The sequence below is a fragment of the Thalassophryne amazonica genome, chromosome 18, assembly GCF_902500255.1.
Source record: "Thalassophryne amazonica chromosome 18, fThaAma1.1, whole genome shotgun sequence".
NCBI lineage: Eukaryota > Metazoa > Chordata > Actinopteri > Batrachoidiformes > Batrachoididae > Thalassophryne > Thalassophryne amazonica.
The window spans coordinates 45,614,281-45,639,659 of record NC_047120.1 but is presented as its reverse complement, the minus strand read 5'-3'; the positions used below and the strand labels follow the sequence as shown (position 1 = coordinate 45,639,659).

General features: G+C 41.7%; 1 protein-coding gene across 39 annotated transcripts in view; it reads right to left on the bottom strand.

The window, feature by feature from the left end:
- Nucleotides 1-1,831: 1,831 nt before the first annotated feature.
- tcf7l2 (transcription factor 7 like 2) overlaps nt 1,832-25,379 on the bottom strand; it is a 162,186-nt gene continuing 138,638 nt past the window's right edge. For 4 of the 39 annotated variants that reach the window (XM_034194357.1, XM_034194344.1, XM_034194352.1 and 1 more), the window contains 8 exons: nt 24,377-24,463; nt 16,696-16,821; nt 16,435-16,597; nt 15,541-15,648; nt 13,834-13,882; nt 13,045-13,095; nt 10,624-10,696; nt 1,832-4,142 (listed from right to left, as the gene is read on the bottom strand). In XM_034194357.1, coding sequence (XP_034050248.1) covers nt 3,686-4,142; nt 10,624-10,696; nt 13,045-13,095; nt 13,834-13,882; nt 15,541-15,648; nt 16,435-16,597; nt 16,696-16,821; nt 24,377-24,463 — 1,114 coding nt within the window. In that variant the 3' untranslated portion in view covers nt 1,832-3,685. Of the gene's footprint in view, nt 4,143-9,509; nt 9,572-10,073; nt 10,148-10,623; nt 10,697-13,044; nt 13,096-13,833; nt 13,898-15,540; nt 15,649-16,434; nt 16,598-16,695; nt 16,837-24,376; nt 24,464-25,379 lie in introns of those variants that run through there. The other 35 variants (XM_034194356.1, XM_034194339.1, XM_034194348.1 and 32 more) reach the window with 30 other exon arrangements.

Genomic DNA, 25,379 nt, shown 5'->3' with positions numbered 1-25,379 from the left:
TTTTTTGATTTTTGCAAAGTTATATATGTATATATACAAGTATGTGAACTAAAAAAAAATCAGACGTACATAAGTATTCACAGACTGCCATTAAGCTTGGAGTCCACCTGGGGTAAATTCAGTTGATTGGACATGATTTGGAAAGGCACACACCTGTCTACATATAAGGACATGAAAATGCATATCAGAGCACAAACCAAGTATGAAATCAAAGGAACTGTCTGTAGACCTCTGAGAGAGGATTGTTTTGAGGCACAAATATGGGCAAGAGTACAGAACATTTCTGCTGCTTTGAAGGTCCCAATGAGCACAGTGGCCTCCATCATCAGATGTTTGGATCCTGTATGGTAGAGTGGCCAGACGGAAGCCTCTCCTTAGTAAAAGGCACATGACAGCCCACCTGAAGTTTGCCAAAAGGCACCTGAAGGACTATTAGACCATGACAAAAGAAATTCTCTGGTCTGATGAGACAAAGATTTAACTCTTTAGCATGAATGCCAGGCGTCATGTTTGAAGGAAACCAGGCAACATCCCTACAGTGAAGCATGGTGGTGGCAGCATCATGCTGTGGGAATGTTTTTCAGTGACAGGAACTGGGAGACTAGTCAGGATAGAGGGAAAGATGAATGCAGCAATGCACAGAGACATCCTGGATGAAAACCTGCTCCAGAGCGCTCATGACCTCAGACTGGGGCGACTGTCAGCCAAGATATCACAGCCAAGATATCAAAGGAGTGGCTCCAGGACAATTCTGTGAATGTCCTTTAGTGGCCCATCCAGAGCCCAGACCTGAATCTGACTGAACATCTCTGTAGACATCTGAAAATGGCTGTCTACCGATGCTCCCCACCAAACCTGATGGGGTTTGAGAGGTGCTGCAGCAAGAAATGGGCATAACTGGCCAAAGAGAGGTGTGCCAAGCTTGTGGCATCATATTCAATAAGACATGAGGCTGTAATTGCTGCCAAAGGTACATCAACAAAGTATTGAGCAAAGGCTGTGAATACTTACGTACACGTGATTTCTTAGTGTTTTATTTTTAATAAATTTACAAAAATTAAAAACAAACAAACACACAAAAACAAACATTTACTCCATACTCCATTTTGGAATAAGGCTGTAACGTAACAAAATGTGGAAAAGGTGAAGCACTGCGAATACTTTCTGGATGCACTGTATGGTCCAGCCCAGTCTCACGTTTTTTTTTTTTTTTTGTGCTCCCGTGAAGAAATGAGTCAAATTTTCATGACACGGTTTTTTTTAAACTCACTATTACTAACCCTACTCCTACCCCCGACCCTAACCTTAACCACCCCCGACCCCCCCTCGCTTCACTTTTAATTTCGTGCAGCCATCACGGAATGAATTAGAATGAATTCATGCTGCCGTGACGAAAATGAGGTGCTTTTCATCACAATATCACGAACCAATAGATTAATGTATATTTCGTGCTGCTGAATCACGACTTGCCGTGACACTGGGTTGTATGGTCACACACTGTCCACAGTGGAATGAACAATAAGGATATTCAGGCCCAGACTCATATCAAACTGGCATAATTTCACCTCACTGTCAAAAACCGTAGCTGTTATAATACAAGACAATTTATTGCAAACAGAAGTACGTCTGTGAAGAAGTACCTGATTAAGGTCTGTTGTAGGTAAGTCATTAACTGCTCAGATTGCCTTTTTAAATAGTAGTTTGACTTTCATTTTCTTAGTCTAAATTACTCAATTCCTTTCTTTTCACCCCACATTCCCAAATCCAAGTTAGCTAGCTAAATACCTACTTCTGCCAGTGAATTTCAGAATAAAAGTCCGTGACAGACATGCACATACTAAGTTGCTTTTATTAATACAGAACTGCATGCTACAGAGACTGTACAGCATAAACATTTATTCATTACAAAAAAACATGGTTTTGGAACCATTTAAAATAACAGGAGAAAAACAAAGAAAAAGATAAGAGCATAAAGTAGAACAGGAACATCACAGCCGTTAAGGAAACATTCAAACTATTTATCATTAGCATCTTAATAAACCAGAGAAGAAATCGACAGGTTACAGTCGCGTCATGTCAACTACAATGGCACCGAGTGGATGATTCTCTTGTAGCTTTTTTTTTTCTTTTAAATTTTTTTACAGCCTCTTGTAACATCAACATGCCTATTTTTTTTCTATCTACCTATATGTAGTAGTGTACTTAAAAGTGGCAGTTTGTGTATTTTTTTGTGTTTAATAGTTTTTTATGAACTTCCTAATATACATAATTTGGCCATTGTGGGTTTATTTATACAGTATCATGTCCGTCTTTTTATTAAGTTTAAATTTTAATATTTGACAATTTGCTACCAAACACATTTGTTATAGCAACATTTATACTACATACATAGCAATCTATGTAACGTCACAGCAAAGAATGGCATCGAAATAAAATGGAGAACGGAACGGAAAAAGATACCTACAGCATGGTTAGAGGGGCAGAGGAAAAAAAAATCACAAAATTTGGCACGGAAAAATCTGTACACGAATTTACAGTCTGAGATGTGACTGTGTCATTTAAAAAAAATGGGGCAGCTTTAGTTAGACACCTTTCCCAACTACTGAAGACATGGTACCCACTGTCGTTTCAGGTTTCCTTTTCTTCGTTTTGTAAAATGGCTTATAGACGCATTTCTTGAAATGAAGTTGTGCATACTTCTGTTCGTGAGATCGACACAGTACACCGCGTGAAATCCAGGTTTTCAGCGAGGAAACAAAATGAACTCATCGGTAACAAAAGATTTGTTGTTTGGTTTTTTTGTTTAAAACCTCCTTGTAAAAATGGATCATTCATATATAAGTCGCTTACCTTAAGAAAAAAATATTTGTACAATGTATTAAGAAAAAAATAACCAAAAACAAAAAACAAAAAAAGGAGACACATACAAGATACAACAAGCAATCTCTAAAGCAATAAATACTACTGGTCCTAGCATTGTGACATTTTGAATTGAACAACCTGTCAACCCTCCCACCCTGACCTCCCCTCAAACCCCGCCCTCAGTTGCTCGACTCCACCCCAAAGGTAAACAACAAAGAAAAATAGAGACAACGCAGTGGACGAATGCATATTTAACACAGTAATCCCCTCCCCCCAGTTATTCTGTACATTTAAACAAGAACAAGTAACATCACAATTAAAGTTGTTCCTCAGAGAGGTGTCATCGCTAGCCTCACGCCCTCCTACGCTTTCAACTGATGACAACTGATTGGTTCGCGAGCTCGTATTTAATACAAATAAAGAAAGAGAACCAACGATTTTAAGAAAAGGGCTCCATGAATGATCTAGCCTACCTTATTATATCCTTTAAAACGTTTTGAAGTTGAAGTAGATAACTTTCTGTTTGCAATGTTTAACACTACAAAAAAAAAAAGACAAATTAAAATTCATAAAAATTTTGGCAGATTCACAAAGCTATACTACAGCTCATTGTATTATTTCTTTATAATAATTCGATTTTTTTTTTTTTTTTGATAATGAAGGGTCAAATATTGACCAATGAACTTTAATAAAAACAAAATTTCAAAGCCACATGGCACAGAAACAAATGCAAAACAACTGACGGCAGGTAAAATCTAGCAGAGGAAGGTGAGTGAGTGTCTGCAGAGTTAGAAAAAGAGCAGGAGAAGAAGAATAGGGTCGACTATTCTATGGACTTGGTCACTAGCGACAGAGGCTGAGGGGCCGTGGAGGGGAGCAGCGAGTGGGGGTGACACAGCAATGCCAAGGGCCGGGACAGTGAGGACGCCACGGAGGAGCCCGGCTGCCGCGAGGACGAGACGTCGCCGTGCTCCAGGGCTCCGTTGTGGGACGAGGTGCCGGGCGTTTTGCTAGCCGTGGCAGAGTTTTCCAGCTGAGCCAAAGATGGCGGTGGAGGCCCAGCCAGGAGGTGCGGGTGGTGGAGTGACTGGTGGGCCGGTTTCATAGTCAGTGAGAGAGGTTGCATTTGTTCAGTCTGAGGTTTGGACTCTTTTGAGGAGGGGGAGGGTACCACTGAAGAGGGGGAGGATGGGGGGGAGTCTAGTAAGCTTCCGTCCGTAGAGGGAGGACTGGCACAGCTGCCTTCACCTTGGATGTAGCGAATACACTTTTTTTTTCTCCTGAGAAAGAAGGCAGGAGAAGGAGAGCATTGTTTAGTGTCACATCCTTGAACGCCGTAACTGTAGCGCTGCAGCTGACTTGAATGCACCCTTCAGTTATAATGCTAACACTGCTGCACACTTCATCAAAGTGAGAGGTTGCATCAAAGTGCAGAAAAGCATTCATGTCCAGATTTCTTTTGAATAAAGTGGAACCTGGATTTGATTTCCAAACAGCCGTGGATGGACTGATTCTCGACTTTGTTTGCTGGGTGCGGCTTCCACAGTGTGGGCAGACCACCACCTCAAGAAGTTAGTCATGGGTAAAAAATTTCCTGCCAGAGCTGGAATTCATCTGAGTTTTACTGTACAAAGGCAGGTAGTGACAAATCTTATATAATCCCTCTTCACACAGACGGTCTTTGTAGTTTTTGTAGCACATCTGAGGCAATGCGCACGTGTTAGTGTGCAAGTACAAAAGCCGATTTTCCACTTGCAACAATACCTGAGTGTTATTACTGATTGTGGTGTGATGTGGGGAAAAACTCCTCCACGTTTCACTTTGTTTCCAACATAATATCAAATACAGAACACTTCTACCACAGATGATGAGGCTCTAGCTCGGTGATCTGTAGCGTTATTGTGCTACTGCATTTGGTGCATGTCCAAGTCCACTTTGGTATTTATAGCACACATAACGTGGGCACAAAATAAGGTGCACGGTGTCAAGGGTTTGCATTTAGTCTCTGAATTATTCATGGGCGTGTTTTGGGCATAACATGAATGATACCAAGCTTAATAAGCGACAAAAGCGAGAGGTTTTCTGGCGAGGATTATTCGATTTAAAGTTACATTTCAGTATTGGGTAAAGCAGTGGAATAAGAAGTTGGGTTACCAATATGTAGATGATGGCTTGATTCCCTTTCTGTGCCCTTGGACAAGACACTTTGCATTGTCTCAGTCCACAATAAATGGGCACCAGTCTTGGCTGGGGAAGTAACCTGTGATGGACTGGTGTCCTGTTCAGTGGGGGTTATAAACTCTGATGCCCTTCACGCTACGAAATTTGGGAATAAGCACTGGCACCAACAGGCCTCAGGACCTCTGCAAGACTCACAGCTATATTACATTGATAAACTAACAAATTTTTAGAGCCGAATAAATGGAATAAGTATCTTTTTGGGGAAAGACTGATATGCACAATATTAAAACGCTTATGCGAGCAACTCTTATCTCTCATTTAAAGTAGAACTTCCTCATCTACTTGTGTCACACATTCACTACAAGTCAAAAATGTTTTAATCTGTCCTGTTGCATTCACAGATGAACACAAAATGCAGCAAAAATATTCTGTCCTGCTGATTTATATAAATCTGTTTTTTGACAGTGACAACCTTATATCTCCAAACCTCACAGAAATAAAAGGGCAAACTAATGCAGAAATTCTATATGTTGAAATATCACAGAAATATTAATCTCTGTAATGTCCAAGTAAATTGTTTTATAAACAGCCAGTTTCAAGTGGAAAGGGGGCTTTGCTCTCACACCAACAGTTTGTGCATAAACTTTGCACTTTCATGGATATCTGAGGTATAAGTAGATGTCTTTATTACAAATGATGATCCGTGCACATAAGGTTGTTGAGTTTCCGATTTTGCATTTTTGCTGTTTCGCGTACGTTAACCATTAGTTGAGTAGCAAAAAAATTCTTCCCAACTTACCGGCTATCGGGCTGTTTGGCAGTCGCACCACTCTTTCTGTTTGTCACACAAAATCTTTTCATGACAATCCACGCAGTTGGATGAAGTATGCAGTGCAACAGGACTTTTATTTTGTAGTTACATTTAAGCAGTTCTGTAAAAGTACTAAGAGAGATGTGTAGCAGGAATGAGAGTCAGGCTCCCAAAATTCAAGCATCAGACAGTACAGAGGTTAGGGGACCACAGGTGGATCACAAGGAGACAGCAGAAGAATGAAAAGCAGACACAGAGATGATGATGGGATGATGAAAGGATAAAGCAGTAGATCAGATCACCGTGGTAACCATTGCTCTCTGGATGTTGTGTAAATTCAGGCCAGCAGCCTTTCTTAAAGCGATAATGGGGGAGTGGCCTGTTCTCTCACAAACATGAGGTAAGTGGTCTTGTCTCATTTCTCTCTGTGGTCTCGCTTCTCCTGAGGGGACGGAGTTTGGATGGGAGGCGAAAAAGTCAACAAGATCCACTCTACCCGGTATCTGCACCATAGACAAGTGTGTGTGCGTGAGGGGTCAAGGCATCATGTTTGCATTCCTGCCCGGGGTCAGGAGCCCTTCCTGCCTGCCGAGTCCTCGGGCCAAGCCCATCGCGCTTGGTGCAACCCCATGAGCACCTCGTGGGGGTGGGGAGTTGTGGCTGTGGTGGGGTGGGGTGGATATTTGTCTGTGGTGACTCTGCTGTTCTCAGATTTGGTCAACGGGGAATATTTGCCCACCTCATCTTTACCCTGACCCTGACCCCTCGCTCTGCTCGCCATTCTACCACAGCGATGCCTGAAGGCCACGGAGTGTTCAGACTGCACTCACAGGGACAGACTAAAAAAAAAAAAAAGACTACGGTGGTCAAAAAAAGACAACAGGCTTTGGAAAAACAAGGATGATATATATTTTTTGCTCTAATCGAACTTCTGTCTGTTTCTGGGGGAGAACGCCACATAAATACAGAGAGTAACTTCTCAGGAAAGAAAGAGGGACACCAAAGAACACACAAAGGGTCTCACAAAACCGTGATCTCATGCTAAAGAGACAGACGAGCATGCACAGCAGACACAACACTATGGAAGTCTAGAAATGGGTAAGTCTAGATGTGGTGTGTTGTGTGTTCAGCTTTTAAGTGTATTCTGTGCTGATAGCGGTGGGCGGTTCCTAGTGCTGATCTGGTGCAAAAAGGTATTCTGCTGCTACACACATCTTGCTTTTGATAACTGTCTGTCAAACTGCAACAAATGAGCTAATATCCATTTTTAACAGACGTATCGATTCATAGTATGTGCCTGTGTATGTTATTGATTTTGCCATCTCAAGGGAAATTACACCAGATGCATTTTTCGGGAATAGAGCCCAGAGAGAACTTTTAACCTCTCAGCTCCGACAACAAACACTGACCTCTCGGCTCCGACAACAAACACTGAATTATTATGTGCTCTTATTTTTTTTTTTGTTCCTGCTCTCATAATCGGTTATCACCTCCACTGTGGAAGTTATGTTTCTGCTTGTTACCACGATCACTCAAACATGAATGAACTAGTTTTAGCAAAACTACATTTCACATAATTCTGAAAAAAAGGGGTGGAGCCAGGAAATGTAGAGTTCTAAATATGTTTTTTAAATGTTGCTATTAAAACTAGCTTTTTATGAAGAGCGATTAAAGTTGACTGGAAATTACCAGATTTGTGGGTGGAGCTCTATTTATGGTGTGCACAGTTATGACGCCATAGTGCTTTCGACGAATGATGGCCGATATTAAATAAATCCAAATTACTCCATGGACTTATCATGTACATATTTATCTTGATGCCTGCTCAATTCCTAGCAGAATGTTTGAAAGAATTAGTCCAAAAGAACTTAAAAGCTGCACTTGACATCACCATCTCTGTGAGAACATTTTGGTTTGGAAGAGCTCATAACTGTGAATGAGCTGGTATGTCCATTGCTTGAAGTACAATTCTTGCAAGCATCATTACATTTTATTTATTTATATTTTACTGATTTACGATGCCTGGGCAGCACAGTGGATTAGTGGTTAGCACTGTTGCCTCCCACCTGCAGGCCCTTCTGTGTGGAGTTTGCATGTTCTCACCTTGTTTGCATGGGTTCCCTCCAGGCAGAGGTGGGATGAAGTCACCATCAAGTCACTCTCAAGTCATGAATCAGCAAGTCATAATGACCACCAATTGTTTGCAAGCTGACTTGACTTGGGACTTGCTGATTCATGACTTGAGAGTGACTTGATGGTGACTTTGTCTCATTTCTGCCTCCGGGTACTTTGGATTCCTCCCAATATCCAAAAACATGCACGTTGGGTGAATTGGAAACTTTAAAATTGACTGTAGGTGTATGAATGTGTTTGTTTGTCTAAATGTGGCCCTGTGATAGACTAGAGTCCGGTCCAGGGTGGACCCTGCCTCACGCCCTATGTCTGCTGGGATAGGCTCCAGCCGCCCATGACCCTTAATTGGATTAAGTGGATATACAAAATGAGTACTTTAAGATATATTCTTTTTTCTGTATTCCAAATTCATTGTCTGATCACTCTTAAGAATTAAAAGTCCATTATTCTTTCAAAGGTTGTGCTTACATGAACGGTCTTAAAATGAAGAAAATATTTAAATTATTTCCGGGAAAAGACTTTGTCCAACAAAAACAGTTATTGTGGCAGGCCTACTAAATTAACAACTTCTTAACGATAATCCATTAGTAATTAAGCACGCTGCATCAACATAACAATGTCCACCTCAATACAACAGTAGTTTGTCCCAAAACTGGTAATTTCCCGAAACCTGTACGCAAGATGGATTCAATGAAACTTGGTGAAAATGCCATTTTTGGCCTTGAACAGACCAAGTTATATTTTGGAACATATTGAAATAAAGAAATGAAACAAGCACATTTTATTTTATTTTATGAATTATTATTTTGTTTTATGTGATTGCTTTCTTACTTATCTATAGTGCCGTCAAAGTAACTTTGACAAGTTACTATTTTAGTTGATTTATACAGTTACTTTATGCAGTCACTTCATTAGCAGCTTTATGCAATTACTTATTAGAATCTGCCAAAAACTTGCAACTAATAAGGTAACGAGTAATCTAACTTGGTTACTCTTAAGATTGAGCAATCAGCAAAGTAACTAATAGTTACTTTTCCGAGTACTAAAGCTTAAAAATAACCAAGTCAGACTATGAGTTACTTTATTAATTACATTCAGCAGGTGACAAGTTGTCCGCAGGTGCTAATGAAGTCACTGTATAAAGTAACTGTAAAATATAACTGTATAAAGTAACTAATGAAGTAACTTTTCAAAGTTACTTTCCCAACACTGATTATCGACAAGAAAGTATTCAGGAAAACACACTGATGACTCCATAAACTCCCTTGAGACTGTTTTTGAGGTTTTTCCGAAAACTTGGTAGTTCAAGTTCTGAACATAAAACCGTCTCACGGACTTTTCGAGCCCATCCAAACAAACTGTTAAAATACTGCGCTCCAGATGAAAACTAGCAGCATTTACATGCCTTTGTGTCGCCACAATAACAATGTGTTGCGATGGTTGGCACTGAAGAAAGAGTGGGGCAGGGTGTGGTGCAAGCCAGACACAGAGAAGGGCATTACTTAGCAGAAACAAATACCTACCATGAAAATATTCCCAATTCAAAGACTGCTTGTGTCAGAACAGAAAGACAACAGGTAGGGACTAAGTAAGGGTTATTGAAGAAGAGGTGGAGAAAGAGGAGGAAGAGGGCACAGAAGAGAGTGTCACTGAGCAGGCCCTCAGAGAAAGCAGGGCTAAATTTGTAAGCAAAACATTAATCAAGGGCGCCAATTAGGACATACATGACAGTTAAGATGGGAGGGAATTATCCACTGCCTGCAGACAAAATGGATTTCAACCACAACAAGTCAGACTGGAAAATGCACTAGGATATCATAAGCAGGTTTGAAGACCAATACGCCAAGATAAAACATTTGGTATTCTGGTTTCGAAATCCATTTTCTGCCACTGGACTTGAACTGAGTTCAATGAGGAAAAATTTCAGGGAGTGAATTTTAAAACTCCTCAGTGAAGAAAAAGGGGAGTTTGGTGTTATGTTAAGACACTGATGGAAACACGTTTGAGGTGGATATCTGAGCAAATAAAAGGAGAAGCAGCCGCTCATTGTGGATGTCTTCCTCCCATTGGTACTACAGGAGTTATACCTGCATGGTTTGCACCATAAACTCAGCTGGTCAAGCCCGAACAAGGCACGACACTTCTTTGGGGTATTTGCATCTGTTAGCCAAAGAGGTAGACACAAACACACACAGACAAGAAAAGAAAACAAAATGGACACGTCATTGCACAGACACGAACATGTAGGCGGGGCTTAGGTTTAGGCTGGAAACACTGGGACGTCCTCCACTCAGACCAAGCCATCAGGCTTCCAGATCCTCCAAGCCCCAACCTGCCAGTTTAAGGTTTTAACCTTCTGTACATCCTGCGGTGAAACCTCGCCGTTTTCCCACACGCATACACGCACGCGCGCCATTCACACAAACGTCCCTTCATCCCAAACAGAGAATCTAGAGATAGACCGGCAGGGCGTGGCTGGAGGAAGCTGTGAGGTCACAATAGCCTGGCGGGACAGGCGGAAGAAGGGAGGGAAGAAAAGGGTGAGGGAAGCGGCAGAGAGTGAAGGAGGAAATCCCAGCGTCCAGTTACCCAGCCTTCACCTGGCCCCAGCCGGTGCAAGCACACACCATACACACCTGCACGGGCCACACCAGTTATTCTGTTGGTCGAGCCCAAAGCGCGCTCGACACTTCTTAGGAGCGCTCAGGTCTGATGCCGCAACAGGGCAGAGAAGCCAGCAGAGAGGAGGAATAGAACCAAAACAAAAGGAGAAATAAGGAGAGAAAACAGATCACGGTGAATCTATGAAGCTTTGCTTTGGATTATTGTGCAAGAACCCCCCCCCAAAAACCCCTTTAAAGCCATTCTCAAATGTGCCTTTAAAGACAGGACTGAACACGTTAGTGTTTCAGACATTATTAGTCAAGTCAAACAGCATGCAAATTAACACGAGGCTGAAAACAGTCAGGGAATCTAAATAGAAAGTTCAGTTAAAATGCGTGATAACAGAATTTTTTTTTTCTGTTTTTGTCGTGAGGATTATGGTCTGGCCCATAAGTATTTGGACAGTAACTGTTTTTGTATTCATGCTTCTCTATTCCACCATATTGGTGTTAAAATAAAGCAATCAAGATGCATTTAAAGTGTAGACACTCCAATTTAACTCAAGGATTTTTTATGAAAAGATGTTAACCATTTTTATACACAGTCCCTCTGTTTTCAGAGGCCATATGTAATTGGAAAAAACTAAATATAAGGACTAATATAATAATATAAATAATCATTTTTACCACCAGTTTTCTTTCTGTCTGGAGTAGGCAGGGTGGTTGCTCAAGAAAGAGACTAGTGAGGGAAGCCAGCAAGGCCTCTGTGCTACTCCACCATGAAGTCGAATGACTGGTGATGCAACAGAAAAAAGCTGCACTACGTAGAATTTCTGCAATCACAATCACAGAAAACTATAATTCCTTCAGAGCTGTCTGGGTGGTTTCCCTCACTTGCCTCTTTCTTGCACAGTCAATTGGTTTTTGAGACTAGTCTACTTCAGACAGAGTTACGATACAGTAACAGACTGTCTGTATTTCTCAATGATTGATGGAAATGAAGTCTAACACATATTGAGAGACGTGGAAATCTTCTTGTTTCATTTCAGTAGTGCAGCAGATAACAAACAATCCTGCAAATGGTGATACAAGCACCAAAGTCGGCACAAATACTCCTTAGACATTACTCTTTTGAAAAACTGACTAGCCACTTGAGTTTTCAATATGCTGCCAGGTAGGGGTCAATTGAAGAACATCGTTTGTACAGGGGTCCAAAGGTAAAGTTGCTCCAATTTTGGTAAAAAAGTGATGCAAATTATTGGTTGAGCTAATAGGATTAATAAATGGAAAAAAAAAATTGGAGCAATTTTAACTTTTGACCCCTGTACAAACTGAAACTGACCTTTGTCACCATTTTTGCTGTTTTTACCCCATAACTCCTTAACATTAAGTCATAGATAATCCAAACTATACCATTTTGGAATCGCTATGATCAGACAAATAATTTAGTGTAGTATTCAATTTGATTGGAGCATTTTTAATTTTGACCCCTGTGTAATTCTTCAATTGACTCCTACCTCACTTCCTATTGAAAATTGAAGTGGCTAGTCGTCTTTTTTTTTTTTTTTTAACGAGTAATGTCTAAGGAGAATTTGTGCCGAATTTGATGCTTGTATCACCATTTGCAGGATTTTGCTCTAAATATTCTCTTAGCTGCTGCACTACAACTTCATTGTAGTGGCTCACAGAGTCAAAATTCTAAAAACGGTTTCACTTTCCAACTACTTATGGACCAGAGTGTTTCTGACTGCTGAATGTTATCACACCGCTGTACTGTCGAAACAGACCAAGTTAAGGTGGCAGAAGTGGGCAGCAGTAGCAGATTGCTAAATCAGCGTGATCGTGAGTTAGCTTTAGCCAGGGGAAGGATTAAAAAGCTGGAACCTGATGAGGAAAGCTCCTCTTAGACCTGGCAGCAAACAAACACTCCATCCATCAGAGATGGCTTTATGTTACAGAAAAATCACTGGCCACCTTCTTGCTCGACCAGATAACATAATCGTTAAGAGCAGTGTGCCAGCGGAATACTGGGGTGGAGTGTTTGAGTCCAGGTTTTGTTCAAGTGGAGACAGATTTTAAAAAAGGTGGAGCTGGCCAAACTCATGCTAGCCTATAGGAAAGGGTCAAGCGCAACTACCGAAGTGTCCAGATTAAGGAGGTTTACCCTGACGTCAACATCGTAAATTGCTCAAACACTTTTTGCCAAATACAAGAGAATTTTCTAAACTAAATAACTAACAGCAGCATGATGGATGGAGGATTATGAAATACTGGAGTCTGAAGTCAAATAGCAACATTTTAAGAAAAGACAGCAGCAAACAGAGAAGAAAGCAGCACAGGTATAGGATTTAATCTTAAATCTGCTTTCAACCTAAATCTGCACAGATAAACAAATAAATATGCAACAATTAAAAAAGAAAAACAAGTTAGTAATAATTAAATACTCATTAGCACCTGTAATCGGAGGGAGTGAAAGGCAAGGGTTTGGAAAATATTCTCTGTGTTCTGAAAAATACAAAGAACAGATAGAGAGGCCTTCAAGAAGAAATCCGTCACCAAGTGAGCGCAAAATACACAGTAACAAGTCGGCATTGCTCCTCGTCAACTCACAATATGATCAGAAAAAATTAAATGGAGGAGGGGAAGGGGATCACAGAGTTAAAGCAAACCTCCTTAATTTTAAGATGCAAGTGATTTGTTTTATGTTGCTAGAAAAGCATGCATGAAGGCAAGCAAGGGGCAGCCCAACAAACACACACATGCACACACACTCACACACGTGCGCGCGCATGAGCATCTGTCTGCAGGGCAGAGGCTTTGCAAAACACACACGCACAAACGCTGGCAAAGTTAATGGCTCTCACAGTGCTTTAAGTTCACATTCTCAAAAACAGACATATCACAATACCAGAACACTAAGGGGCGAGGGTGGGTGGGTGGTGAGATGGTCTGTGTGTAGGGGGGGGGGGGGGGGGGGGGGGGTGTCATGCATATTCAGTTGTTATTAGCAGGGTGAGGGAAAAGTGGGATGGGGTGTTACAAGCAACTCGACTATTTACATACTGCATCGGGTAGCATTAACTGTTACAACAACAACAAAGACAGCAAGGCAAACTAACATACAAGGGAAAAAAATAAAAACAGAAAAAAAAAACTGGCTTGACTTTTATCTTACAACATGTCACATCTCGCTCACACATGATGGGGCACTTCTAATATCAGAGATAATTGCAGCTCACTTACCATTGCTCTCTGCTTGTTGCTTTTCCCTTTTTCTCTTCTTTCTTTTCCCCTGTTGGTTAGCCGCCAAAAAAATAGAAAGAAAAAGAATAGACACGGACAGGAACCTTAGTTATTATATTGCAGAATGCCCAAAACATGAAACAGAGTCAGACTCATCTTTGTGTTTACTTATTTATTCATTCATTCCATCGTTTTTTTTTTTTTTTTTTTTTGCCTGTCTCTGCCCTCCGGTTTGTTACAGCCACTGCAGGCCAAACTACATTTCTCCCTCCTCACTCTCTTTTTGTTCTTTTATTTTCCTGCAAACTTTTGTCTTTTTTTTTTTACTCTCTGAGCATCCAGACATTTTGACGGGCTTCTCTAGGCTGTTCACAGAAGACTGTGATAGTCAGATTGATTCCAATTTGGAACAACACTGAAGGGAATCTTTGTGTTTGGGCATCAAAACAAAGCGTCCGGGGCGCAAAGCATTCAGTCAGGCCCAACGAAAAACACACTCTGGTCAGGATTTGTGAAAATCAGTTTCTCTCATTACTCAGCTCAATGCAACCCGATTAGAGTTGTGCAGATAAAATGATTATAAAACGAGGCGAATTGTGGCCAAGCATCACCCGCTAGAAGTTAAACTGACACACAAAAAACTTTCTGTTTAAGGTATCGTATTTTCTGAAGTATAAATCACACCTGTCAAAAAAAAAAAAAAAAGGCTCTTGAAGAGGAAAAAAAAAACATATATATGTCGCACCAGACTATAGGTCACACCTTTCTCTGTGTTATAAACTCTGTAATTTGAGAGTTTGTGCATTTTTGTAGTGTATTTTTATTACTGCCATTTATTCTTTTATTATTGGAGTTTATTTTGTTAAATGCTTTTATTCTTGGGAAAGTTCTATATAAATAGTCATTATAATTACAATTATTAATAACAAACTTGTGAATTTCCGGTACATAAGTCACACTGGAGTGTAAGTGACAGGGCCTCCCAAACTAGTAAAAACCACGACTTAGACTCCGGAAAATACAATACTCTGCGATATTCGGAAATAAGCAGCGGCCCATTAGACCTATAGGATTTCTTCTTCTTCTTTTCACAATGGGGTCTTGAGGTGACATACCAAGTTTGCTTTTGATACATCAAAGTGTTGCAGCGATGTGACCACCCTTCCTATTGCCATTGATTTCAACTGGCTGTGATGGACCAACACTTTGAAAAATCAAACAGCCGTATAAATAAAATTATAGGCTTGTTCTGAAATCAACTTTGGTGAAGACTGGACAAAATATTTCATTATTATTTATTTAATATTACTATTAATTTGAACTTTTCCATAAAAATGCAACATGGGGGTAAATGTGGTATGGTGGAACTGATGTCATAAGGTGCATTGAAGGAATCCAATAGTACCTAACGTTGGAAAATTCAGATAATGTTCTAAAGCTGCATGCGTAAACACACCTCCATTGGTGGTGCTACAGTGCTGGTGGTGCAAACATAAAAATTGGTGAAATGCATCACAGGACTTCCCCCAGCAAGTGTAGCAAATTTAAAATTTTTTTACCATATGGTTATAGCCTTGACATTAAATGCTATGGTTACAGCACATTTCTAGAATCACTATGCAAGCAACAGCACACCTGTCCTGGTCATACGTCCTAATGAGAGAGGGGAAAAACAGGCCGTTACGACTTGTAAACTTAAAAACTTACATAGTTGTCTCGTGCTGACCAGCCGGGGTACAGCTGCATGTGGAGCTGTCGTTCTTTCCTGGCCAGTTCATAGTATTTGGCCTGCTCCTCCCGCGATAGCGCATGCCACTGTGTAACATTGGAGACACACAGATGCAAACTAATTTTAGAATGTTAGAAGCAGAGATGTTTCAGAAAAAACTAAACAAAATGCAGAACTGAAGGCACCCCATCAAGCTATACACTCACTCACTCACTCATCTTCTTCAACCGCTTGCTCCAATTAGGGGTCACAGGGGGGCTGGAGCCTATCCCAGCAGTCATAGGGCGTGAGGCGGGGTACACCCTGGACAAGACGCCAGTCTGTCACAGGGCCACAGATAGACACACAAACACATTCACACCTGCGGACAATTTAAAGTTTCCAATCCACCTAACCTGCATGTCTTTGGATGTGGAGGAAGCACCCGGAGGAAACCCATGCAAACACAGGGAGACATTCAAACTCCACACTTAAAGGCCACAGGTGGGAATCGATCCTATGACCTTCTTGCTGTGAGGCAACAGTGCTAACCACTAAGCCACTGTGCTGCCCTCAAGTTTTACAATGTGCTTAAATTTAAATCAAACACTGTTCGCATTCAAACCTCTGACGATTACTTTGACAACTGCTTTGTTTGCGAGAAATCATCTTGTGAAAAATTAGTTTAGGATATTAATCCATCAACGTCAACAAGGCAGGTGTACTGACAGTTACAACTCCACATTGCACTTAAGGTAATGCTAACAACCTACTTTTAAAATTGTCAGTAAGATTAGCCAGGTAATTCATTGAATCTCAGCCCTGGTCCTGAGGTTCAGGATCGGGAGCCATTATAGTGGTTGACTCACACTCTTAGTTTGTCTCAGACTTACCCTCCGCCCCAGGATCTGGTTGATGGCAGCGCTTTCCTTCAGTGTGCACTCTGCTACCACCTTGGCTCGCATCTCCTTCATGTAGAGCATGAAGGCATTCAGAGGTTTCTTTATGTGGACCTGTTTCTTTTTCTCCTCTTCCTTTTTAGCATCTGTCTGTTTCCTGTGGCGGGTCACAGGGTGAGAACGTGAGCAGAGCCGATATACACAACGAGGCAAGGTGAAAAATGTCGAGGCGTGGGTGTAGAAAGGTCTACTCACGAGCTGTTCAGAGAGCTGATGTCGCTGTGGGACGATTCCTGCTTGACGTTGGGGGTGACGATGGCCGGGTGTGGGATGCCCGTGGTGTGCAAACTGTGGTGGGGAGGCACCATGTGTGGAGGGAACCTAGAGGACAGAAGACTGTGTAAATCGTCAGAATGGACACGGGTGAAATGAGAAGATGGAGCACATATATACACAAGACTATTTGGCCAAGGATCAACTCCATTCTCGTGTTTCATTGACACATAGAGAACACAAAAAGGTGTTTTTTTTAATTTCTTCCAGGGAACGGAATTGACCTTTAGCCATGACACATAAATGTGCAAACAAACATGCACATTAAAACATTCAAGGCTACACTGAATTATTATTTACAACCAACTAGTATAGAATTTATTACACAAAACAAATGTAGGTCAAATGCTGCATACTTTACTTTGAGAACAGAATCCAGCAAGTCTGAAAATTATATAAAGGCACTGCCAAATGTTTTTTTTTTTCAGTAAGTAAATATGATTGGATAAAAGGCAAATTTGTAGCAATAATTTCACAAGGACAAATCTCTCAAGAGCCATTTTTCAACAACAGAATACTACAACACTTCAAGCACACACACAAAAAGTAGCTATTAAACCACAAAAACATCAGAAGGATAATCCCTTTGTCAAGAGTGTCCTGGTGAAGAAGGATCAATATGACATTATGTTTAAATGTATGAAGACAAGAAAAGGTCGAGACAAACTCAGGGCTGAACACACACGTTTCACTCAAAAAATATGAAGTCCTTGGAGTCAGAAAGTCAAGACAAACCTCTATACCATGGCCACTTTGGGTATTTTAGAAAGATCTACAATATCTTCATGATGTCCAATACCTTTACTATCCTTAACGTAGGTGTATAAAGAGCCTGCTTCATAAAGTGAAGTAACATAAATCCTTTGTTGAGTTTAGTGCAACCACACTCTTGGTCAGAGGGCTTGCTAACCTCTGAATGTGGTTTCTAGGGGGATTTGTGAGATGCTGCGTCTGTTTACTGTCATGAATGCACAGTGCAATGTGTACAGTCACTCACTACTGTCTCTTTATAAATGAGGGAAGGGGCAACAGTTTCATAGAGCTGTACTGACATGGACATAATGTCCATGAATGGGAACGTGTGTCCAAACTTTTGACTGGTACTGTAATACTGGATTTGGTTTATCAATACGTCAGCAGGTACTCAACAATAATGTACTTGAAGTTAGTAGGGCTAAAACAAACAAAACAATACAATAACCGGTGATTCAAACATCTGCAATTTTAAGAGGTCAATAAGCTGCAAAACTCACATTAGCAGTAAGTGTACAGTCTTTTAATGACAGATGACCACTTTGATATGGAGGTTTACACTTTCACGATGTTTTAACGCACTGTCAAACTGTAGACCGATTTAAGATGGTGAGTCTTGTTGATGTTGTCCAGCATGTCATGTTACATGGTGATGCTTCGCCATGGGGCCAGGAGGACCCACTATGTGGCAGGATATTTTTGACATGTTCAAAAATTCTCAGCCATCTTGACGTGTCATGTCGCGTTGTGATGATGTTTTGGTGCGTCCTGCCCATGTCTTGTCGGTTTCCTGACAGCATCTTGCTGAGCCATGTGTGTCCTTGGTGATAAATGAGGATAATAAATGGCCACAAACCAGCGAGATGCTGTCATGAATGCAACAGGAAGCTCACCAGACACTGTTCAGAAACAGCTATGACATGATCAAGATCATGTGAGAGTAGACACTCTTCCGATCATAGTCCGTATTTCATAACGATGAAAATAACACCCTATATTTATCGTGATTTTGGTGGCGCGCTCTACTCCGCAATGTGCAAGTCGCTGCTGCATAATGGTGACACCCTGTCGCCATCTTTATTACATGTCATGTAACAGCGAAAGAAGCGGTGTTCATAGTGGTTCAAGAAATACAGTAGACCTTAACAAATGGCGAAAGTGGAATTCCCACTATACTGTCGTTTATGAGAAATTACATAAGAGTATGAGGTTGTATTAAAGCTTGGTGTCACTCTCGACAGCGGTCTCTGTTGGATAATGGCTTCCTTCCATCTTTTTTTCTTGCCCATTCAGCACTGTCAGCAACACAGACATTTTTATGTTTCTCCCTCAACACTCCTACCATCATTTCATCATCTACAACGGCTCCACATATCGAGTACAGAAAGTCCTTTTTTCGTATCCGTCCCACTGGCCAAGACGAGTTTAAAAACACACATGTCCATACATGGATGCCATTAATTATATGTGTGAAATTATTTCAACCAGCACTTGCCTAACTGCATGTGTGTGTGTGTTTACAGCGCAGCACCTCGGCTACACGTGACCACACACAAATTTAAGAGAAGAGAGGAGGATGAAGGAAAAGGGGAGAAAAAAAAGAAAGAATAATTCTTAAAGCCAAAAAAAAAAAAAAAAAAAAAAAAACCCAGCTCATTATCCGACTGTGTCTGGCTGCATGGCTCCGAGCCAGAATATAATGATGAGCATAAACTCGCCAGGAACAACTAGCTTCTGTTGGAGGCCATCTCAGGGGAGTGCCAGAATGCTCCCCCCCTCAAACTCTTTCCCTCTCTCTTCCTCTTTTCTCCTTTCCCCTCTTCATCACTGACACACTGGTGTTTGTGCCATGTCATCCGTTGATGGGGAGCTCGGCAGCAGTGGCTGCATATCGCCCATCATTAAGGCTGCTGCATTTCCTCACTCGCTCCTTTTCCTCTCCCTGTTCACGCGGCTCCTTCTCTCTCTGTGCACTTGTTAAAATTTCCTCTGTTCCGAGATCTATTCCCTCCCTCTCTCCCCCCCCTTCCTCTTCTTCCTCTCTGCTCCTCCCCGTCCCCTCGCCACCACCTCCGCGCTCCTTCGCTTCCTCTCTCCCTCCCCTTTCTTCCCCGCTGCCACTGTACGGCCCAGGTTATGGTTTAAACATGACGGCCATACCTTTGAAGCGCAGGGGGCATTGTCATCATCATCGCATGCGGGCTCATCAGCAGCAAGCGGCACCTTGCACCAATTTAAGTAACAGAGAGAAAGACATGGTGGAGTCCCCCCCCACCAACCTTCCACCCGTCCCAACCCCGGGGCTCATATGTCTCAATCTAAAAGGTAAGAATGGCTGGTGGTGCTGGAGGGGTGAGGGTGTTTGGGAAGGGGGGTCATTGGCACAGCAAGCCCAGTGTCAGCCAGCGCCATTTAATTGCCAATGTGAAGCTGTAGCCCCGTGCCTGTTTAATGTATAATGATCCGACCTGTGCGTTTCGCTTGCTGGTCAGGCAAAGAGAGGAAACGAGCTGATGGGGGAACATATCAAAGGGCAGGCTTAAGCAGAAGAGCCAAAGGAGCCTTCACATCCACCTACCTGTCACACACACAGTATAAGGGACCTGCACCAGCTCCAAGCCCATTATCAAAATAATGTCTTTCATTTGCTCTGCTGACCATCTCGACTCGTCTCGGCTTTGTCCTCCCTTCACTAAAACGATGTATTTTTTAACACGACATCGGTGTAATTTTTCTTACTGTAGGCATACAAGGTACCAGGTTCATCCCTTGCATCCTAATTCCGTTTGGGGCACGGCACAAGGGGGACTGATAGTGAGGCAGCGCACTCCCACAAAGACTGCAAGGCCAGGAAGTCTTTCTTTCCTATCGCTCCAGTCAGACTGTTCCCTACTAATCATTTGAGTAGAACACTCAGATCTGCTTTTTTAACCAAAATCAACAAGGCTGAAGGCTGTGATTAAAGGAAATCTGCCATTTTGCATTTTTTCTTTCTTTTTTTAAAGCAACATCTTCCAAGTGTATCTGGTCAACAAATGGATTTATTTCCCCCTATCTTTTGACTGGCTCAGGGTTTGGAGTTTTTTTTTTTTTTTTGGGGGGGGGGGGTCTTAAACCCTACCACTCTCCAGAGAGCTCCCAGAGCCCTCCATCTATTCAGTTATACTAATTCAATTAAAGGGCTCATCACAGGGCATTAGCTCTTCCCCGTGGCCAGTACCCCCACACCCCAGCCAACAGATTCAATTAGCTGCACTGGAAATAAGATGATCACAATGTAGAGGCCGCCATTACGGGACCAAATTAGCAGTCACTTAAAGCCCAGGTTGGCTGGGTATTGCTGCCAGATGCCGATGTCTGGACAGATCCACAGTCTGACCTTGTGAATCTCAGACTGGGCTGTCTGCATTAATCTGAATCTTAATCTGGCACTTCTGAAGTGATGTTTGATGCAAACAAAACATGAAATGACATGTTAAAGGTACCTATAAAAAACAGATGTGGGTTTGATTGGCAAAAGAAATTAATTCAATAGTTATAAACAGAATCATATATCACTGCTAAACCCTAAATGCTTCATCGCAAAGCAATAATGGTTTCTGTTTCAGGTTACAGTTGACCAGGTCTTGCAAAAACAGATTTATTAGGAAATCAATTTTTATATGTTCATCTTTGCCCCAAACTACATTTCTACCAATCTGATGGACTATTTAGTAGTTATATTTATCCCTCTCAAAATTTAATTTAGTCTATTCCAGGATCAGACAACTGTCATGAAAATTTGAAATTGGTTTAAACTTTTCAAGTTCTGGCACGTAGAATAAAGTGATTTTAATAAAAGTATTACTATGTCTGCACTGAAGATGTGCAGTTCAGTCAAGAAGTGTTCAGTGCACAGTCAGCTCAAGAACCCTAAAAAAAAAAATATATATATATATATATATATATATATATATATATATACGAGGTCTGTCCATAAAGTAACGGTCCTTTTTATTTTTTTCAAAAACTATATGGATTTCATTCATATGTTTTTACGTCAGACATGCTTGAACCCTTGTGCGCATGCGTGAGTTTTTGCACGCCTGTCGGTGACGTCAATCGCCTGCGAGCACGCCTTGGGAAGGAGTGGTCCCGCCCCCTCATCGGATTTTCATTGTCTGGAAATAGTGGAATGAAAAGGACTTTTTTTCCATCCGAATTTTTTCAGAAGCTGTTAGAGACTGGCACCTGGAAACCATTCGAAAAATTTATCTGGCTTTCGGTGAAAATTTTACGGGCTTCACAGAGAATAAGGACTTTAACTACAGGTTTAAGGACCCCTTTAAGGACGGTCGGTGCGCCGCGCTCCGTGCTGCGACGACGAGGCACAAACCACTGGATCATTTCTAAACGGATGGCTCTGTGGATACGAGACCGTCGTGTGTTCTTTCTCTGGTTATCACAAGAGCTGGACATCAGCCATTTTCCGGCAGATTTCACTTTTAACAAGAGATTTTGTCATGGAAAGCCGCACGGAGGCTTCGCGCGTCACGACCGATTCGCTTTGGAAGCGAGACAAAGGAACACATCTGTTTCGGAGTGTTAGAGGACAAGCTGGGACATGCCTATCTCGGCTTTCAGTGCTTACCAGTCGAGTGAGTATAAGAGAAATTGTGGAGAGCTGGACATGTCCCAACTTGTCCTCTAACACTCCGAAACGGAGGTGTTCTTTGTCTCGCTTCCAAAGCGAATCGGTCGTGATGCGCGAAGCCTCCGCGCGGCTTTCCATGACAAAATCTCTTGTTAAAAGTGAAATCTGCCGGAAAATGGCTGATGTCCAGCTCTTGTGATAACCAGAGAAAGAGCACACGATGGTCTCGTATCCACAGAGCCATCCGTTTAGAAATGATCCAGTGGTTTGTGCCTCGTTGTCGCAGCTCAGAGCGCGGCGAGCATCCTTAAAGGGGTCCTTAAACCTGTAGTTAAAATCCTTATTCTCTGTGAAGCCCGTAAAATTTTCACCGAAAGCCAGATAAATTTTTCGAATGGTTTCCAGGTGCCAGTCTCTAACAGCTTCTGAAAAAATTCTGATGGAAAAAAGTCCTTTTCATTCCGCCATTTCCAGACAATGAAAATCCGAGGAGGGGGCGGGACCACTCCTTCCACAAGGCGTGCTCACAGGCGAATGACGTCACCGACAGGCGTGGAAAAACTCACGCATGCGCACGAGGGTTCAAGCTTGTCTGACGTAAAAACATATGAATGAAATCCATATAGTTTTTGAAAAAAATAAAAAGGACCGTTACTTTATGGACAGACCTCGTATATATATATATATATATATATATATATATATATATATATATATATATATATATATATATATATATATATATATAATTTCTGATTAATTGTGCAATTCTGGTATTTTTTTTTCTTCTTCTGAAAGAACAGAGCTTTCAAATTCTGCATCAGCGTGTTGGGTTTAAAGGATTCAATGAAGTTTTCCTATTCTTGGCTTTATGGTTTTTTTTGTTTTTTTTTAGATATGCACTAATATAAGTGGCCAACCAATATGGGTTTTTCAATTACCCAGGTTTTTAGATAACAGTCTGCCGATGGCTGATATTTAATGCTGATATGGGTTTTTGTTACTTGTTTGAGATTTTTTTTTTTTATTATTTCTATGTGACACAAAACAAAACTTTAATAACAATAACAAATGAGACACAAAATAACTGTAGAACTTTCATCTATCTAACAGTGCTGCTCTATGCATGGTCTCTGGTCAAACATCACTTTTATGTCAGGTTATGTTACATCTAGCATTTATATTTTTTACAAGCTAGTTTCAAAATACCCATTCCCATTGTTTTAAGGCACCTGTTTTTATGACAACTGACACAAGAGGGAGTCTTTGCATCGTTCCAGAGAAGCCACAGTGACAAGACCGCTGGTCAGATGCAACTGCAGGTGTTTTCACTGGTCTCATTAGCACAGACATTGACCAAGGCTAATTATCTCAAAATGCATTCAATTAGTCGCTTGATTAATCGGCCTTCCAATAACTAAATATGAATTCCATTTGATGGCAGACACAAACTTCTCATCAAAGACATTTCTATCTCAAAAGACAAGCTTAAACGGCATGAAGGCTAAACTTGACATTCTCATCTGCACAAGCTGTTTGTGTTTGGGGGGGGGGGGGTACAGGAGAGGCTGTTGGTGCATTTCTCCCTCATGGGCCCCACAACTCACAAGCTTTTAGTCACACAAAATTAATTCCTTTTGCTTCCCACACAATATAGAGAACGCATATGTCTCTCAAGGGAATACTAAGTTGTTTTTAACACCAATTGACAAATACACAGACAAGGTGGCAACAAAATCATGTACTCCCATGGGTGCACTAAAGTCCACAGCAGCACTTGAGTTGGACATTAATGGGCTCGACCAAAGCGACAGCCTGGTGTCAGGCCCCGGTTTATATCATCTCGTCTCCTTCAAAGTGTTGCTATGTTTGTTTATCTGTCTGGCTGCTCGAACTCACAGCAAGGACGTGCCCCCACTCATTTCAGCACTGCCTGACATGCAGCGGGGGTAAATGTTCTTCAGGGGCCTCATTAGAAAATGATAAATATAATTAATATTTGAGCACGGTAGCCGGAGCCTCACACTGGAGACTTGCTCTTTTGAGCAGAGTGTGAGTTCTCCTTAAGGGAGACGTTGCTACTCACCATCTCTCTGCGTGCATGTGTGTGTGTGTTTGTGTGTGATGCCTGTGCACTGGCCTCATAGTCAACACAAATGTGTATGGGCGAGAAAGTGTGTGTGTGTGTGTGTGTTTAGCTCTTAGGGCTCAACTCACCTTGACATGGATGCGTTGACAGTGAGCGCAGTTGGGTAGGGGTGTCTAAACCCCCCTGTTGTGATTGGATAAACAGGTTGACCTTGCCTGTGAAGGGGGAAGAAAAGAAGAAGGCAAGCAGGTAAAGAAACAGGGTTGATGGAAGAAGGTAAAGCCCTGCGTCTCTCTCCGTCACCCCACCCTGGGCCTCTTTATTCTCATTTGATCAGGACAAAAATCTAGGGGATTGCAGAGCGCAGATCAAAGGCAAGAAAACTGAACAATTTGAATGCCACAAATCTTGATAGCAATGGCTAATTAAATTTCATAACCCTTCGCTCTGTGTCGACAGAGCGGGGCCCCGTTCCTCCCCAAGCTGGAACTAGGTGTTTTGTTGTGATAATTAAAGACGAAGCGCGGGTCTCTTTAATGGAGCCATCACGCTAATTGAGGTCTACACATCCAAAGACAAACAATAATGAATGTAAATTTATACCAAAATAAAGTGCAGCAAATCAAAGGGCGCCATGGCTGCGCTCGGGGCCTCTCTCGGTATTTAGATCGCGGTGAGAAAACATTAAATTAACAGAGCTTAATTTGTAGCCTTTTGTCATATTAACAAGTGCTGACAAGAGTTACCAAGGGAGAGCCCCCATGTGGAATTGTGGGTAAAATACAGGCAATCACGGTTCATTACTCTAATTGAACCATACACAGACATGCAAAATAGTATTTGCCACAAAGTAGCAAGTTAAGGTTGGGGAGGGCCTTAGACAACTGCAATGACATCCTGTGGTCCAGGACTGAGAGGGTCAGAGGAGTGAAGTTCCACTAAAGCTTTGTTCTCACTTTTATATTTGCATCCCAGAAGGTCACAGTTTGAAACCTTGTCCCATACCTTGGAAAACCTTGGAGGGTGACATCGCGGGATTTGACCACTTCCGGGGACAGCCAACACAAACACAGCATCAATTCTAATGGGAAAAACGGTGTACTGTTTTGTTTTCGGCTGCAATCGCCGAAG